The sequence below is a fragment of the Engystomops pustulosus genome, chromosome 4 (genome assembly GCF_040894005.1).
Source record: "Engystomops pustulosus chromosome 4, aEngPut4.maternal, whole genome shotgun sequence".
In the NCBI taxonomy this organism is placed as follows: Eukaryota; Metazoa; Chordata; class Amphibia; order Anura; family Leptodactylidae; genus Engystomops; species Engystomops pustulosus.
The window spans coordinates 80,849,944-80,868,804 of record NC_092414.1 but is presented as its reverse complement, the minus strand read 5'-3'; the positions used below and the strand labels follow the sequence as shown (position 1 = coordinate 80,868,804).

General features: G+C 38.2%; 1 protein-coding gene across 3 annotated transcripts in view; it reads right to left on the bottom strand.

Annotated features, from left to right (window-relative positions):
* The window catches only part of PTPRQ (protein tyrosine phosphatase receptor type Q), a 212,927-nt gene that overhangs the window by 50,307 nt on the left and 143,759 nt on the right, over nt 1–18,861 (bottom strand). For all 3 annotated transcript variants that reach the window (XM_072146492.1, XM_072146491.1, XM_072146490.1), the window contains 5 exons: nt 17,549–17,735; nt 16,220–16,464; nt 13,613–13,679; nt 12,209–12,367; nt 5,232–5,454 (listed from right to left, as the gene is read on the bottom strand). In XM_072146492.1, coding sequence (XP_072002593.1) covers nt 5,232–5,454; nt 12,209–12,367; nt 13,613–13,679; nt 16,220–16,464; nt 17,549–17,735 — 881 coding nt within the window. The remainder of the gene's footprint in view (nt 1–5,231; nt 5,455–12,208; nt 12,368–13,612; nt 13,680–16,219; nt 16,465–17,548; nt 17,736–18,861) is intronic.

Below are 18,861 nucleotides of genomic sequence, written 5' to 3'. Positions count from 1 at the left end.
TATGTGCCGTTGCCGGGGGCAACCGACGGGAGCAGCTTTGCAGTTGTCTACGGATGAACCGGTGTGTGGCGGAATGTCCTGCGGCCAAGTGGCCACGTGTTGCAGCGTGTATGCAGCAGCGCAAAGATGTGGTTGCTAGGGGCAACCAACAGCGACAGCATGCGGCTGTGCCATGTGAGGTCAGTGCACCTCATTGTCCTCTGGTCAGGAGACCAGAGAAGTTGCCAGTCAAGACCTGTGAGATGATAGTGGGTGGAATCCCGCTGATGGTGGAACTGGACTGTTCTCAGGATGTCTCCAGAGTTAATCCGGACATCTTATTGTTCCTGAAGTACCAGCCAGGGAAGGGTAAGACTGTCTGGATTGACTTTGAAAGTGATATTGCGATTGTGACACATAAGCTGGAGATTTGTGCAGATCTGGAGGTGGAGTTCATCCTGGGGAAAAACTTCCCTTTTTTCTGGGACTTGTGGGAAAGTATTCCAAGTGGGGGGAATAGCTGCTTTTCCTGGGAGACCCCTCTGACATCGGGTACAGTCCCAATCTCCCCAAAGGACGATCTGGAGAAGTCTCAGCGACCTGAGGTGATGGTGGGTGGAGTCTCAACAGGTTGCAGTCTGAATTGTGACCAAGGGGTCTTGATCCCACAGAAGGAGACTCTGCCACTGAGACTGATAAAGTCTGATGGACTATGTGATGATGATAATATTTGTGATGCCTTAATTTCTGAAGTTAAACCAGAAAAGTGTAATGTTGTGCATAATCTGCCTCTAACCTGTGATTATAGTGTTAACTGTGATTATGTGACACTACCTGTAACATGTGACAATTCTGCAATGCCGATAACATCTGATAGCGTTACAATGTCTGTTCAGAATTATGCAGAATGTGAACTAGGTGCAGCCCTAGGTACTGAGAGAGTTAGCTCAGAGGTGCCCCTAGAGGTTGTGAGTTGTAATGACACAGGTAGCGAGCCTGAGATGTGTAATGTAGCTAATGGCAGTTCAGATAGGGATACCGCCATAGCAAGGGCAGGTGAAGATAATGAGATCCTGATTGTTAGTGGTTTCCCTTCAGCCCAGAGTTACACAAACAGTGAGTGTGAACAGAGCCCTAGAGAAGCAGCTACTCGCTCAGAACCTGCAGGAGGTGAGGATAGCCTGTGTCAGTCACCTGTGGAGGAGTCTCACATCAGTGTTCAGGAAATGTCAGGGGGAGACCAGACATCTGATACACCTGAGGCTTCTGAGGAGATTGATGTACTGAGTTCGTGTGTGAACAAGGCCAGAAGAAGCATCAATAAACTGAAGCGTCATGTGAATACTGGTTTGCAGAATAACTGGTATAAATGCTACAATTGTCACGTGTCTTATAGAAGAAAAGATGACCTAAAGAGACATATATTACAGAAACATGAGTTGAAGATTGATATCTCGTACTGTCCTTTCTGTGATACAGTGTTTGCAAAGAAAAGTGAATGGGAGGTTCACATGTGTACGTGTTCGGGGAACAAAAGAAAGTGCCAAAATGGTGATGCCGACCTCCAGGTGTGTTCTGTCGTGATGTGGCACCAGAAGTGTCCTAGGAAGGAGACCAGGCGTAAACCAGACCCCTGTACACCTGCTGATGAACCGCAGAATACGCATGATGGCGTGCTGACTGAAATTGTGTGTGAACAGGGTGGAAGCGCCACTCTTAATCATACACCTACGGATGAGGGGACCCCAGATCCCCAGAAGGTGGTGGAACATGTGATGCACCAGCCCTTTGGTAGTTCTGCCTGCAGTGTGGTGAGTGCAGTCTACAACTCTGTGAGGGAAGGTCGCCCATGCATCCGCAGTGATCGTGATGTTGCTGAGAAGGAGGAGAAGCCCTTGACTGACGTTACAGTGACTGGATCAAGGCCTCTCATAGGCATTCTGGAGCCACCGGTTGCCACAAGTAATGACTTTGCTTGCAAAGGTTTGGGGAAACAGGAGTCCAACCTGGCTTTTCTTCAGCAGCCAACTGGAAAAGCCGTATTGAAGACAAATACAGTGACTGGTGCCCGAGACACTGTTACAGGTGCGACGTCCGATATATTGGGCTGGGAAGCTGGTGCAGTACAAGGCGGTGTGGGTGTGACTAAGTCTGTAGTCTCAACCGTGATGGCCACCCAAGTGGGATCGCTTATAACCAGTAACCTGAATACAGTCTTGGGAAAATCCGAAGAATGGGTTAATGGTTACCCCCCGAAGACAGGTGAAGAGCTGTCTCAGCCTGCTGAACCTGTGGAGAAGGTTGAAGTGGCGCCAAGTCTACAACAAAGGGACCAGCCGAGTTGCTGTGTACGTGTGGAAGCTCTGTCGTCTCGTCTCTGTCATAGTGCATGCCAGCATTCTCTGGGCAAGTGGAGGAATACCCAGATGGGCCCTACAGAGACTCCAGCACAGCTGCACCCAACGGTAGATCTGCCTGATCATCTGAAGAGCGAAAGTGAAGATGGTCTGGATGGTGAGAAGTGCCTTGAAGATATACCGGGTGATGACTGCAGTGGATGTGAGGAGACGGTGTCTGATATAATGTCAACAGAGCCCTCGAAATTCCTACACAGGAAAGACTCGGTGAAGACTGAGGTGTTTGCCAGCAAGGCGTATGAAGGACTGACCGAGGAAGAGGTCAGCCAGGAACCTAGTGCAAGCCATGAAGAGCTTAAGGCTGCCATTGTGGAAAGTCCATGCCAGGACTTGGGTCCGAAGTCCGAAGTGTTAACTGGAGGTGATGAGGATAATGCTGATGTTGAGATGAGTTTCACCTACACCGAGAGCGGAGGTTGTGACCTCAGAGGTAGCAAGCGCACAGCTTTGCAGACATGTGACCAGAAGCTCACCAATGTGAATCGTGCCCTGGTTCTGAACGGTAATGCCCCCTTCAATGACAAAGAAGGTGCCGAAGCTGAAGACTGGAAAACGGGCAATGTCGTGTGCAATGCTAAGGGGAAAAAGCACAGTGCATATGCCTCAGTGGATGGTAACCGCAAGGTGATGAAGAGATGGGGCCTAACCATGCCAAGCCCTGAGAGGTATGTGGAGTCTCCAGTAAAATGCAAGAGAAAGAGGAGAAGAAAATCTATCATTGTTAATAGAGACATGATTGAAGATGATCAGTTGTGTGAAGGAAGAGATGCTGGGACTAATTTTGAGCTGTCTGTGTCTCCTGCAGTTAAGGAAAAAAGCTGTCATTTTCCAGGTGTAGAAGATGTAGTAGATAGTAGGGTCTCTACAGTGCTTCTAGGAACCGTAGGGATTAGACCCCAATATAGGAGCTTTGACCCCGGAGGGAGAATTAAGCTTATTGATCAGGCCTACGGCCTTGATCACAGGGGGAGGATATGTGGCAGGGTGGCTGCCACTAGAGAAGCTTTTGGGCATAAAATGTGCATTTTGCCTTATGAAAAGCTGAGTAGAAGACAGACCTGGAAAAGGTGGGTCTGTCTAATTAAGTTGACTAGTTTTCAGCTGGAGGGGCTGCACTAATACATGGGGCAGACTTCACACTGGGCTCCACCCTGGGGAAGAGACAGGCTACGGCAAAGGCCTGTGGAGCGGTGGCAGCGAACTGTTGCTGTGTTTTTGGGGTGGCTGGCAGTAGGCCAGCACCAGGTGAGGTAGGGAACCTTGATGTTTAGTTAGTGCCGGAGAGGCTTAGGTGTTATTTTTATGTTTTGAGTTTGTGTACTGCCAAATAAAGCTGGCTGAGGCCAGTCTTAACCTTACTCACATTGTGTGAATTCCCTGTGTGTGCTGGTCGTCTGCTTAGGAGACGACGATCCCCGGAGCTAATCTCCTACAATATATATAAAAAGTAAAAAGCGCGTGGTTCAAATTTCAAAATAAAAGGTGAACCTTATTGAACAAGTAGCGACGTTTCGGTGTGTGACACCTTCATCAATATATATATTTGCAAAAGAAGAAGTTATAGTAGCTCTCTTATGTATAAATACCACTCAGGTGATCATCCCAGAACCCGGACAAGGTTCATCTAAGGTGTAGAGGAAAGAAAAATGGCAGCACTCCTTGAGGCTCCAGGCTTTAGGAGCTGAAACGTTGCTTGGCACATGATGCGATAAACTTGTACGTTTTCTTCACACTGAAAATCTCGGAGTGCTGCCATTTTTTTTTCCTATATTGGATCTATAAATTAAAAATGAAGAAATCAAATATTTTAAAAAATCTTTCCAATAATACCTAAATCGGTTCCCTTCTCCTAACCCCCATAGGTGAGGCAGGGAGGCAACTATAAAATCTTAAATATTAAATCCCATTTTTTATTGAAGATTTACATTCCCCAGAAAAAAAAAAATTAACCTGACCTAGGTCTTTTTAAATTTTGGTCACAGATGCGCTGTAATCGTTAAAAATTGAAATGTGTACCAAAACATTGAGAAAGGGTTTATTTCGAAAAAATACACATCAGATTCAAAATATGAGCTATGCAATGTTACCAAATTCAAGCACTTATAATGTATATACAATATTTGTAGAGAACGAGAAAAATCAAGCTCTTCGATTGAGGGGAGGCAAGGGGACCAAAAGCCTAAAGAGAACAGAAAAATACTATGTCTATGTCGTTGTTCCTGGGTTACGCTGAATGTAGTTATATATACCTCAATAGTAGAAACTGTAAAAACTGCTGTGTCCAGAAATTATAGGACTCTATTAATAATAACTAAAATTAACCCATTAACGTATTAGTACTAATAAGCGAGCATTCTGCAGAAAAGAATAGTATCCCATTCAGGTCCCTTCCCTGAAACTAGAGCAAAGAACAGCTACAAAGCACATGCAGGGGTCTGGAGCACCTGGCACATGTGTGCACAACATAAAAAACTGCCTATTAAGTTCATTGTGAAGAGGGTAATGCTTCATTTTACGGCTGGTAGAATTTTACTGAAATAACTTCTTGATGCTCACAGCAGTTATTGGGGGTTCCTTTGAATGAGGTATTAAAACATTAAAACATTTAATAAATACACTGATTGTCTCCCGAATGTTGTTTCCATTTACTAAAAATAAATTGAATGGAGGAGGTTAAGAACAACTCCACTTTTGTCCTTGGTATTGCAATTTTTAGCATTGGAATATCATGTTATGTCACACATATCATACACGTTAAGTATCTAATATAAAACCTATACTGATATTGAAAAATACCAAATATCTATTTTTGTCACATCAATCTGACAAACTCACAAGTACTGTTTTCTTGGTTTTAGTGGTCCATTGCAATACTTCTCTTTATTTTCCTGTAACATGCAGGTATTGTCAGCTCCAATGACATATACTTCCTGTTTGCTGAAGAAGCGTTTTGTTCCCTCTGGACATGATGGATTTGGAAAACCTTCATTTGTAAAATATGGTCTTGCTTTTTGGAAATAAGCTTCGTGCCACTTGGTAATATTCCCATCATTTTGAGCTGTAATGCATAGCAAAGGAATGTGAGATGAATTCATTAAATAAATAACCCAATGTACCAAGAGAATAATGTACAATATTTTACAGAACTATGTTACTAACACTGGGACACATTTGACACGTGCTAAAACACTTTAGAGCTTTCTCTCTATAGTGAGAAAACCACCTTGGTGGTCCTAGTGCTATTTTACGTAGAGCCAAATGTCTAATGATAAAACTGTAATCATATATGTAATGTTATTAAGAAAATACGTTTACAACAAGTAAAATAGATGAAGTGACAATTAAAAAAGTTACATTACTTAACGTGTGTTAATATTTTTTGTCATATAAAAACTCAATACTATATAGTCAGAATGATTTCTTTTGGTTTTCTACTCCTAAAGTAGAACTATATTTATCATTGTTTCTTTTGTGCTTATTAAGACATGTTTCTTCTTATTTTCTTGTATAGTTTTTTTATACATCATTGTTAAGATAATTTATAGTTATGAGAAAAAAAGTTTCTATGATCATATGCATCAGGGCATATAAAAATCTGGTTCTTAAAAATTAGGTAAACACAATCTCAGATCAACATTGAAACATTGTGTTTTTAAAAACATCTGAGGCCTTATAGACATCAGCATATTAAATGAGCAAGTTCTTAAAAGTCGGTAATAGTAGGGGCATCATGGAAAAAGAAGGTTGAAAAATATATAAATAGAAGAATAGAACCAAGCTGGGTATCACAGGTTGAAAAATACCAAAAGTAGGAAAATTGAATCAATGATTTTTCACTTTTTTTTTTCAATGGGTCTTTTCACACTCCTGCTCTTTTTGTGTTTACTGTGTTTACTGACAACATTGGATCAGTGGAAAAAAACTGAAGTGTAAAAAAGACCCATAAAAATGGTTCAGTAAGGCATCAGTGACAGATTAGTGAAAAGCCAGGAAGAGAAAACCAATCTGTATGCGTCCATAAGCCAAAATGGGTTCAGTAAAAAATCACTGATGTGAAAAAAAACGCCAGTGTGAAAGAGCCCTAATTGTCCTGCCATCTTTAATAAAAAAAACTATATACAGGCAGTCCCCGGGTTACATACAAGATAGGGTCTGTAGGTTTGTTCTTAAGTGGAGTTTGTATGTAAGTCAGAACCGTATACTTTATTATTGTAACCCTAGTCAACAATTTTTGGTCTCTGTGACAATTGGATTTTAAAAATGTTGGGTTGTCATAAGAACCAGGATAAACAATAAATCTTAATTACAGACACCATTGATAACTGTTAAAGCTGTTTATTGTAGCCTAGGACTAAAGTACAGTAAATTACTAAAATCCAGAGGTCCGTTTGTAACTAGGGGTTGTATGTAAGTCAGGTGTTCTTAAGTAGGGGACCGCCTGTACTGTAATACCCAAAGAGCTACATGAGACAATAATCTAGACAGAGTCCGCGTGTGCTCAGATAGGAAGAACATATAGCTGCATAGGGAAGAAAAGTAAAATCTAACAAATGTTTAACATAAAGTACCGGTAATATAATTTCTAAAATGTTTTTATTTTTCTGTATTGAATCATAAACTCGAAAACCAACAGCCAGTAGTTTGGTTTCTGTTTACATATTAATTGACTCTGTGAAGAGTGTTAAGGTGTTAATGAACCAAACTCACAGCTTGTTCACAACAATGAACCCTCAAAGTATAAAATTGACACACCCAAGCTATGTTTAGATCAGTCAATAGCAAGTGTCTCTGTGTTGGTGGCTGCAAGTTGGGAACAGTAATTGTTTATATAAGAACAGAGTATTTGGAAACAAGAATTTGTATCCTTAGAGAATCACATTGATGGTGAATTTTAATGTTAATCTGCATCACAAAACTTGTTAAATTGCCTTATATTCATTTCCATTGGGACCATGCAGTATAATAAAATATCATGGGGTTGTGCATCCCCATACAGGTTTTTGATTTTGATGACCAATTATTACAATATAAAACAGATCATCAATATAAGATCAGAAGAGGTGCAACATCTAATATCCCATTTTATGAAAGCAAAAGCAGAAGGCTCCATCCTCTGTATAATGGCTGTGACATAGTACAGCAGCCTCATCTCCTTATTACTTAAATGGCCGATTAGGCTGGGGTACTTATACTAAAGTGAATATGAACTGAGGCTGCAGTAATCTGACATGGTCAATACACATCAAACAGAGCCTCCAGTTTTATACATTGTTTAAACACAACTCCAAATAGCTGATTGGAAGGAATGCCTGGTGTCTGACCCCAAAAGCTGAAACAACCTTTTCAAATTTTGTTGCATAAAATATTAATAAATTCAACCTTGTTTTTAACAATAAAACTTAAAATGTAAATAAAGGGAAATTGAACTATGATATATAACAAATGATTAAGGTATCTCCTTTGTCTCTCCACTTTATAGTCATTTTGAAAAAGATCTCTTGAGACTTAGGTTCTCAATTACAGTTTGTCTGAAAACCATGACCTGTACACCTCAGTAGTGGTGAAAGGTTAAGTTTAAGTTTATAGAGATTAGCAGTTTTATGCCTGTTTCTTAATCACTAGGGCCTGTACAAGCACTATTACATATGCTGATTAAATATAAATGACATATATGATGCTCTACTGCATCTTCTGATGAAGAAATACCAAGCTTTATTATGGAGCTGATCATAATAATGTAAGCAGTTTCTATATTCTGCTAACATAATCTATAATTTCCCCAGTGCTGCATTCTGGGGTCTTCCTGTGGAGGTTAGCAGTAACATTCAGGAATTTGGAACCCATGACTTGGAGACCGAACAAGCGCTGCTTGTTGTGATGTGCACCTTATTTTCTCCACAACCTGTTGGTGCTGGTCAGGGTTGGCCCTCACAGTATAGTAGTGGCCACTGGGAATGAAGTACTGTGGGATAGCCACATGGCATTTTTAAAGTTGCCCAGAATGGGAATTTGTTACTGTCCCAGTTAGGACCAGGACTCATGGGTGAAATGGGTCAATCTTCTGTTTTTAGGGGATAGAAAGTTTAGGGAATAGCCAGAGGGAGCCATAGGTGTTTCCATGTTTTTTTCTTTGTGTGTCAACCACTAAAGCTCATGTCTTATTTGCTGGGGCTGGTCATACACATGTATCTCAGATTAGTCCTTGCTACAGGGACAGGTGGCACAGCGTGCAAATGACATGTATTTTGTCTTCTGCTCATTACTTGAAAAAATGCCACGTCTCTAGGCCAGCTTTTGTGTTGCCATACCTAGGTATAATGAGTGGTAGCAGGCCACATTGTGGCTATGGGTTTTACGATGCAACTTAAAAAAAGGTTAAAAAATAAATAAATAGATACTATAGAAACTAAAAATTCAAATCATCCCTTTACCTAGGACTTTTATAAAATAAACAGTAAAAATCATAAACATGTTAGATGTCGCTGTGTCCCAAAATGTCCAATCTATCAAAATATTATAACAGTTATTTCCAGCATTTAACCCTGTAACAGAAAATAGAGCCCAAATGTCTGAAACTCCACTTTATTGCAATTTTGGAACATATAAAATTTTTTATAAAGAGTAATCAAAATAGTCCTCAAAATGGTAGCAATGAAAACCTTATCACCTCATCTCACAAAAAAAGTCTCACACAGCTGCATACACCAAAGTATGAAAAAGTTATTAAATCCAGAAGATGGTGAAATGAAGATTTTATTTGTACAGAAGATTAGAATTTTTTAAATGTATTAAAACGTATAAATTTAGTATCTTTGTTATAGTACCAACCCAAAGAATAAATAAGAGATGTAATTTGGGGTGGACAGTAAAGGTCGTAAAAACCATAAAAAATTTTTGCTGCTTCCCAATATACAGCATGGAATATTAATTACCGTCACTACAAAGTTCAATTTGTTACACAGAAAACAAGTCCTCATACAGCTCTTTACATGGAAAAATAAAAAGATACAGATTTTTGAATGTGGGAAGTGAAAACATGAAAACGCAATATTGAAAAAGGTCCTTGGTCTTCAATGGGGTTCATGTCCAAGTAAAAAATTGGCCACAGGTCCCAATCTGAATTTTGTCATCAAATTTGGATGAACCCATCAAACTCTAGGTGGCCCTTGGACCACAAAAGGATAGACATCACTGATTATTGTCAGTCAGGCCGGTCACAGTGAAAGCATAGATGGCTAATTTATGTATGCAAATAAGACATTATTCATATCATCTTAGTCTGGTGAACATTTGATCCCTACCTGCCCAGTAACCGCAAGATCAGCTCTGCAAAGTATTCCAGGAAACTTTAGTACTCCTGTGACTACAGATTCTGTGTCAGTCTATGTTACAAGAAACATCTGAATAATAATATCTTTAAATAATCCAGTGTGTTTTTCTTAATCTTAGTAGGGGAACTAAGTGTGACAAAAATCAAATTGAATACCGTACATTTTATATAGAAACTAGTACTGCAAAATACTGTAATTCAAAAGACCATGAGGTCAATTGTTAATAATCGAGGTAAAAAAAAGTATTTTAAAACATATAATAGTGACTTGTAAAAAGATAACAAGATAGCCCCTTACCCATTATTTTATATAAATATATATGTTTGTGTATATGTCTCCTGATGTCAGGAGGCTTTTTATAGTACTGAATGTGGGACCTCTATAACATCAGGACACTACAGCAGAGCGGAGAGAGTGTCCAGTAACACAGGTCACTAGGGTTTGAGAATAGAGAGAGCAGTTTGGTTAGGAAATAAAACAAGATTGCGGAACTGAATTGAAATCTAATCCAATCCCTGAAGACTTGGATTAAAACAAATAGTGTTTCAATCACCTTGGCACTAGAAAGGTCAGGGCTCTGACCATTCAAAGTGCTGCAATCTTGATGATAACTGCGATAAGAAATACTAGGTCATCCGCAGGACATTAGAGATAATTATACAATTATTGTAATGCAGAAAAGTACCAGCATCCATAAGACAATTTGGTTACATTCGTTCAAATATATCACATGGTTGTAGAAAACCTAAGGGATTTGCCATCTGCAACTATTGTCTAATGAAGTAACTATGCCAGGGCATGTCCAAACTACAGCAGTGTACAAAACACAGCAGAGACGACAGAGAATTCACAGTAGTTTGGTTAGAAGGATTGAAAATATCTGATGTTCTATTTCTGTCTGCATTTATTTGCATCACAAAATTGAACAAAGATGTATAGTTTATATAATTTGCTTTGAACCAATTAAAATGGATTATCCAACAGATAAAATCAGAAATATAAGAACATGCCTCCTATTAGCTTGCAAAACTAATAATCCCAGCTAATATTCACAAATGCAAATGACAAGAAACACAGTGCATTAAGATTTACAGACACATAACCTAAGGGCCTGCCAATCCCTCACTTCATAGCAAAACTAGAAAATAGAAGCATTCCCAAAAGGAGGATGTAGAGGTGAAAAAGTCACCCTGTGAAAGAAAATAGTTGTAAATCTGAGGAGCCAGATCAGAGATATACTTCCACTACAAATAGAAAATGTTCTAGCCAAACTATTCTAAAGAAATATGAAACATAATGCCAACACCAATTAATGCTCACATACAGTAAATAATAATGCCAATAGTTCTGGACATTTGCTGAACTAGAGATATTGTGAGAACAGATTGCATACGGCTGCACTAAATGCGATACTTTTTAATGGATCGGTACCTACTACAATTAGAGACCGATCCATTAACAAGTAGAACATGACCTAGTCAGAACTATTTTTTTACTGATCACTCATAGGCTATATTTTCTGAGGATGTGCAAATATTTTCCCCATTTGTGGTTTTAGGATAATTTGCATTTGATTTATTTTAATAAAATTTTACCTTTTTCAGATTCCTGTAGGTGGTCCCAATTACATAGGTGGTTAAAGGAAATCTACCACCAGGATGAAGGATTTGCCACCATGATGTAACCAAGCACACTTACATGCAGGTGTGAGCTCCTTCTGGCAGGATCCGCTCTTATATTAGCTTCATTTGCCTTTGTTTTTTTAAAAAACAGGTTTAAAATATTATGCAAATTAACCTAAGGGGCTCCACGCTCAATTAACAGCTATGAAGCTCATAGCCCCTCAGACTCATTTGCATATTTTTTTAAGCTTTTTTTTTAACCGGAGCATAAGAAGCTAAAAGAAGAGCGGATCCTGCTAAAGGGGGCCACACACCTGCATGTAAGTTTACAATCTTTGATTCTGCTGGTAGATTTCCTTTAATATGATAACAGACATATAATTAAAATAGGAAGCACCTCTATAAAAATGTATTAATTTTCTATAAGTCCATTGATTTGATGTTTAAAATCTCAAATCAAGTGGTGCACTAGAAAAACCAAAATTACACCTGCATATGTACAAGGCAGATAAGTATATGCACGTGCAGACAAAAAATGTGTTTGAATACATCTTAGCCACATTTAGGAATTTTGTACGTTTGACAAAGCAGTTTTAGTATTGGCACCCTGTATATTTCACACTGTTGCATTTCATTATTTACATCTGCCATTGGAGGCTAACAGCTGGCGACATCTGGAGCTTATGGGCTCCAAATATCCAACATCTGCCAAATTTCTGAAAAGCAAGAAAGAAAAACACTCTGCAAAATTTGCAAGCATAAACTTTCTTTTAATGGCAGAAACATAATCAATGTCAGAATTTAGTCTGCATAAAATATATTTTGAAAACAAAGAGTTTGTTGTAGAATACTTCCTCACCTCCTATTTCTGAAACAAGAATCTGAATTTTTTTAATTGGCCCGTTGACATCACTGAAGTAGCATATTGGCATTTTAATGGTAATTGTAGTCGAGGTAGCCATAACACTCCCACTTGAATCATAAATAGGCACCGGTTTCATTACAGGACGAGGGGGTTCTGTTGAAAGGTTAGAGAAAAATGCAAAAAGAAACATTCTTGAAGAAAACATTCATATATATTTAAATATGAACATACTGAAATAGGGGACACTATTGTACACTGGTTAAAAAAGTTACACAATAGTAAAATACAGTGTTGTTCCTAAAATTATTATTATATTTAAATAGGGGATTCATTGTTATTTTCCTATGAGATCACCTAGGGCAGCGTCTTATTCCCTGACAATACTTACGGTGCATTATGGAGGAAATCTTGTAAACCTGAACTTTTTGTCATCTTGTAGACCAGAGTATTTGGTACTATTTTAGATAATAGTTTTGGTTACTTGCCGTTCAGGTTTGATTGAAAAGCCAAATATAGTATTATTATGCCACACTGGGACATGAGCACCATGGGATGCAGTCACACCTTGGCCTCAGTGGCCTTAGGGGGCACATAAGGAGTCTCTTCGAGGCATAGCTCATAATACGAAAACGGTCTGAACACTGAATTGGATTACTTGGTTTCACCAATCTGTTTGATTTTTCAACCAGAACTCGGTTATTAACATGAACTTGGACTTAAACTGTTAAGTACCATTGAACATTGTTTTTGATCATGATTTTCTCAAAATGTCATCAATAATTAAACAAAGTACTCATGGAGTGTTCTGAAGTTTATTACATTGCATATCTAGTTTTCTTTTGTTTTTAAATTTTGTCACAAATAACTATTTGGAACCACTTTATATTGTTATTATGTTTTTGCAAAAGACATTGGGGTCCAAACCTCGTACAGGTTGGAGAAACTTAGTCGTAATTTGAAATTATTTTTGCAGGATCCCTTTCTGTAGCACCCAATTACACATTATTGTTAGGGTTTTTTTGTACAAATGAAGTCTTGGCACATTCATGTTCTGTACAGGAGACTGTGGGTAGCAGATAAATATAGCTATAAATACAGGGAAATAATATATATGTCTATATACCATTGGGATATATATATATAAATGGGTTGAGCTGCATTTTGTGGATTGCTCCAGCTAATGCTGATTGGTATTCTGAGGGAAGGAGACCCAAAGATCATACAGTGATATTTTCCAATGGATAGTTCATCACAATGTTCTATCAATGTCAGCAGCTTGCAGATGGGAAGAATGCTGTGAGGATTTGGAGTAGTTGTATTCCCTCACCTTTCCTTAACTTTACCATATTTTTGGAAACATAACAATTATTTCAATATTAAGAATTTTTATAAACCGACCTTTTACATCAGTTGTAATTCTCATCTGAATCTTTGGACCTGCCCCAGCACCATTCACTGCATAAATCTACAAGGTAAAACAAATTTATTTACAAATATCAAAAAAGACACAAAACTGTGAAATTATCTGAAATGTCAAAAATAATAAAAGATAAGAACGTGAACTGAGCCAAGTTGCTGATTTATTTTCTATGGTATTAGGTGTTTGTGCTGAAATGCTGTTTGTTTTTTGCGTTGCACGTGACCCTTTTTTGGCGCAGCTGCACTAGACTTCATACTACACAAATATGAGGCATTTCGGTGCACAGTTGGACCGTGCGCCAGATTTATCATGCAAAGTCAGACAGAAGTGTGTTGCACGCCTTATGTTAAAGGTGCACCAAAAAAAGTTGGTGCACTCGTCGGAGTAGTGCCAGATTCATGAAGAACATGCGACAGAAATCATGATTTTGGCGCAATCTGCATAATACACAGGCAAACTGAATTTACTGCAGTTTGCCCTGTTCTTAGCAAATCCTCCCCATTGTGCTAAATCTTGTGGTTTTTCAGGTGCAACTTTTTGCTTTTATAAAGATGGTCACAATTGCTGATCATTAATTAAGAGCATTTGTTCAGCTACTCTGCTTCTTACTCTCGTAGTTCCTTAGGAAAATGTTTCTGCATTTTGGCCTAAGTTCTGTTAACAAAAAATAATAAAATAATAATAATAAAAATAATGGGAAATCTATGAAGACTTACAGTGTAATCTATTGCTTAATTGCTCCAACTTAGAAAAGAGCAGTATGCTGTGCCAATATGCTAATAGCCAAATAGAAGTCAAAAAGACATGGTAAACCATAAACACTTCAGACATTTCATGGCCCATACTTAAAACACTGTATGAATATAGACTAAAACACTGAATATTAGCCTAAGACTACCCTGAATAGAGTATCTTATAAAAGTATGCTGACATATACACAACCATGCTTTTTGTCTATTTTAGGTACGTAGTAATACATAAAAACGTTAAACATATACTGATGCATATATGAAACACACACGATAAAACTGAATACGTTTAATGAAGTAAAAAGTGGAGGGGTTTTGAAAAGGCTGCAAATGGTAGATGCAACAAATAAAGTGATGTAACTGCAATGATCCATCCTCCCCATATGAATGCATAAAATCAGAGAAAGGGTATTTATTACGGCTTGTACATCAGTTTTCTAGCTTACAAGCCATTAATCTTAACCATTATGATTGAGGAGTCTGAAACATGTTAACTGTTTCCTGTGGCTGTTTTTTACCTTTTGCAATGAGAAATAAAGGGGCAGATTTATCTTAATTTTTTCTATTTTGTGTTCTTTTTTTGTGTGTGCCTAAAATGTCTCTATTTTGCACTATACTTGTCTAATGTCAAAATCTGCTTAGATAGATGTGTTCATTCGCGGGTGCTTGTTTTTGAAACTTTTTCATATTTTTCCGACTTTTTGTAAAAAAGTCTTAATGAGAAAATTCTATAAATAAGCTTTAGCTGACAATATTTTTCTGGCAACACACAATCATTTAACATTAAGGAACATTCTTAAGAGATGGATTTATTTATCTAAATATAATATAAAAAAATTGGATATAATTTTATGCTTAAATATTAAAATCTCTTATCTTTATAAATATACTTTGTATATTTGACTGTATATTTATAACTGTATGTCATCAACATAGTGAGGCTGCATTCATCTCTGCCTTTTCACATACATTATAAGGAAAACTTGTGTGACTTATTAATGAGTCCTTACAATGTGGGGGTGATTTATTAATTCTGTCGCAACCTCGACAGTCGACATCTGAGATCCGACAACGAAAAGTATAGCCCGATGTAATAAAGTAGCGCACAGCTGTAAGTAATTAATGCGCAGACGAAACTAATCATTTGGGCCCCATAAAAATGCTGAGACAAATGAGATGTGCGCCAAAATCTTACATGGGTTGCGCCTGTTTATCTTTTTCTTTTTATTTCAGACCATTTTTTTCCGGTCTGTTCTGCCCCAAAAATTGTGCATTAAAAAGCTGCCAAACTGAACATAAATGTGGCAGATGATGTGGAAAATATAGGCCACTCTCTACAGAAGAGTTGGGTTTGTCAGAAACAGCTATTCTTTCAGGCACAATCTCATTATAAATGATCCGCAACCATCATGCGCCAAAACAAATTGCAAAAACCCGACAATGTTCTGGTGCAGGAACGATAATAAATCTGGCCCACTGTGTCCAACAAGAAAGAAAAAATGTGCATTCCAGTGCCGATTTAGATCCTGTGCAACATTTATCATTCTGACTAGACAGAATTGTGTTGCACGCTCTATGTTAAAGGTGCACCAAAAAATTATTCAATAATCCGGCTCACCCTGCACATTAGTGAAGCACAAGGTGCGGTTTGCTCTAACTTTGAGAAATTTGGTCGATTATGTTTCAAAAGTGTCGATCTAAATATTAAGCTATATGCATTAAAAAGAAGGAATACTGATGCATCCTTATTTATGATCACATTTAGGTAGATATTATCAAGTGAATTTCATCTTGAATGACAGCTATGGTGAAGGGGTCTGTAAAGGGATCACTTACACTGATATTATATGTATATCCACCTTTAAGTCCTTCTATAATTGCAGTTACAGATTCATCATTTTTTCTAATAATACTTAGGTTGCGGATTTGAGATTTTGTGGGATCATCTTCTTTATATACCAGTGCTTGGAACATTTGGATGTTTCCATTAGGCTCAGCTGGAGGTATGAAGGTCATCTGAACTTTGGTCACTTCATTCGGAATCTTCTGAATTGTTATGTTTTTAGGTGGATCATTTGGAACTAAAAGAAAATAGTATAGCTCTTATTTTTTCCATAAAACAACTCAAACCAGTTTAAACATAATATGTTAAATCCAAAGGACATCATTGTTACGGAACTGTCAGTCACTTAATCTACTACAATAAAGAGAGCAGTATCGATTAGAAAATTCTTGAATTCTGAATTACTGGGAGGGGATTGTCTGTTGTTTTAGCACAAGCTAACTGTAGCTGCAGTGAGTGATTCTCTGGAGGACCAAGCAAGTCCATGTATTGCAGACAAGTCCATTTATTATTTTCCCAGTGATAATGCTGCAGTGGAACTGAACTGTTACTGGAAGTTTCACACACATAGATTTCAGTTCACAGTTAAAGTTTTAATAAGGGATCCTTTCCCAAAAAGCTAACAGCCAAACCGACAAATCCTTCAAGGCTTTCTTGGGAAATAAATACCAAAAATCTGTGACACAGATTTTTCTTAAATGCACTGCTACTTGGTTCACATGGGAACTGCGTACTCTCCATAAAATATACAGGCCCATATTTATTAAAGTCCATGCACCAGTTTTTTGACTGACTTTGCACGTTCTTTTCCGTGCAAACAGCTTGCACATGTTTGTATAAAGTGTCCATGACACATTTGTGTCGTGGCTGCACTATACTCAACGTGACTCTAAATTCTGCACATAAAGGGGCTTTCCGGTGCACAGTCGGACACATTTATCATGCAGTGTCCAACAGAAGTGTGTTGCATGCCCATGTTAAAGGTGCACCAAAAAAAATTGTTGCACTCTGTCTGAGCAGTTCAAGGGGCACCTGATTCATGGAGAATGTGTGCCACAACTCACAAATTCAGTGCGTCCTGCACACTTCATAGGCAAACTGCAGATAGTACAGTTTGCACATTTTTTTAATAAATGTGGGCCATAGATTCCAATTTATACAAAATTAGGCAATCCCTAGATTAAGTAAAGGATAGGTGATTGTACAGAACTGGTATATTTTATAATTGTAACTCCAGAAAAAAATCATCTGTATGTACTGAATTATGTCATAAAATAAAATAATTGGACATCAGGATTTTTGGGCAAGTTTGTGTCACACACCTGCTTCAAGAGTAGTAGCAGTCACTGGATTGCTTGGCTTCCCTTCTGTTACAGCTGACTCTACATCTCCGGTGAAGGCTGTGACTATTATGGAATAATTGGTGAATGGCTTCAGGCCCGTGACCTCAATATTCCGACTTTCATTACTCCACCTTATAATCTCCTTTGCATCGTCTACACCATTGACCTATAGAAGAAGAACAAAATACAAACTAACTGAGTTTCTACCTTACTTTTCTAAACTATTGGACATGTTAAAGTGCAAAATTAGGATTTTGGTAAAAGCAGGAAATTAGCTCTCTAAAGGTCAGAGTTAATCATTTTAAATGATTATTACTTTATGAATACTGCAAAAAGAACCACATTATACTAAGTGCAAGTAAAGATGCAAAGGACAGCATAAGAGACCAAAAAGGAGAAATAGTAAACATTATTTTTCAATTAACCACTTCAAATTCTTCATACTGTCTATTATGGATGTTCTTAAAGTGAAACAGTCACCATAAAAATGCAGTCAGTAGGTTATGGAGCAGGGTGAGCTCTGCAAATAGATATCTATAGTAAAAAGTGCAGTAAAAAAACTGTACGCATAGGTAGGAGCTGCTCTATAATTTGAGCCTCAGGCATTCGGCTCACACAACCATGTGTATGAGCCTATAAAATATATTTTACCATGTGTTCATCTTTGAAACAACGGTTATCACACGTCAAAAAACAACAGCCATGTGAAGGGGGCATTATTCCATATCATTCCCCACAAGATAATAGGGCTTATTTACTAAGGGTCTCACTTTTGTTGGCTTTTGGGCTTTGTGCCGCTGGGACAGGTATTTCACTGGGGATTGCGTCGCACGAGATCGCATTGTGGTGTGGATGCTCTGGCTTTCATGCAACAGAAATCGGGGGCGAGCCGGACAATCCGACTGATTAGGACTGAGCAGGGGATTTAACTTTCAAATTGTGTCGCAAGACAATGCACTTACATGCACCAGGAAGAAGATAGTGAACTCCGGCGGACCTGAGCGGGGAATCGACACATGCAGAATATCGGGCGCAGGATCTTAGTGAAACGCAGAACAGTGAATGATCGCGAGATAATACACTTTTGTGAACTCCACAAGGCCGGGTAAGTAAATGTGCCCCATTATTTGCAGATTGCACACCCTTTTTAATGTGCAGGTTTTCTTTAAGTAACAAATAATACCACTTCATATTGTACGCCATGAGGCGCCTTTCCAACAGGGCTTTTTCCAATTTTTTTTAAACCACAGTACCCCTCTTAGAAAAAAACCCTACATCCTACAAAATAAAAT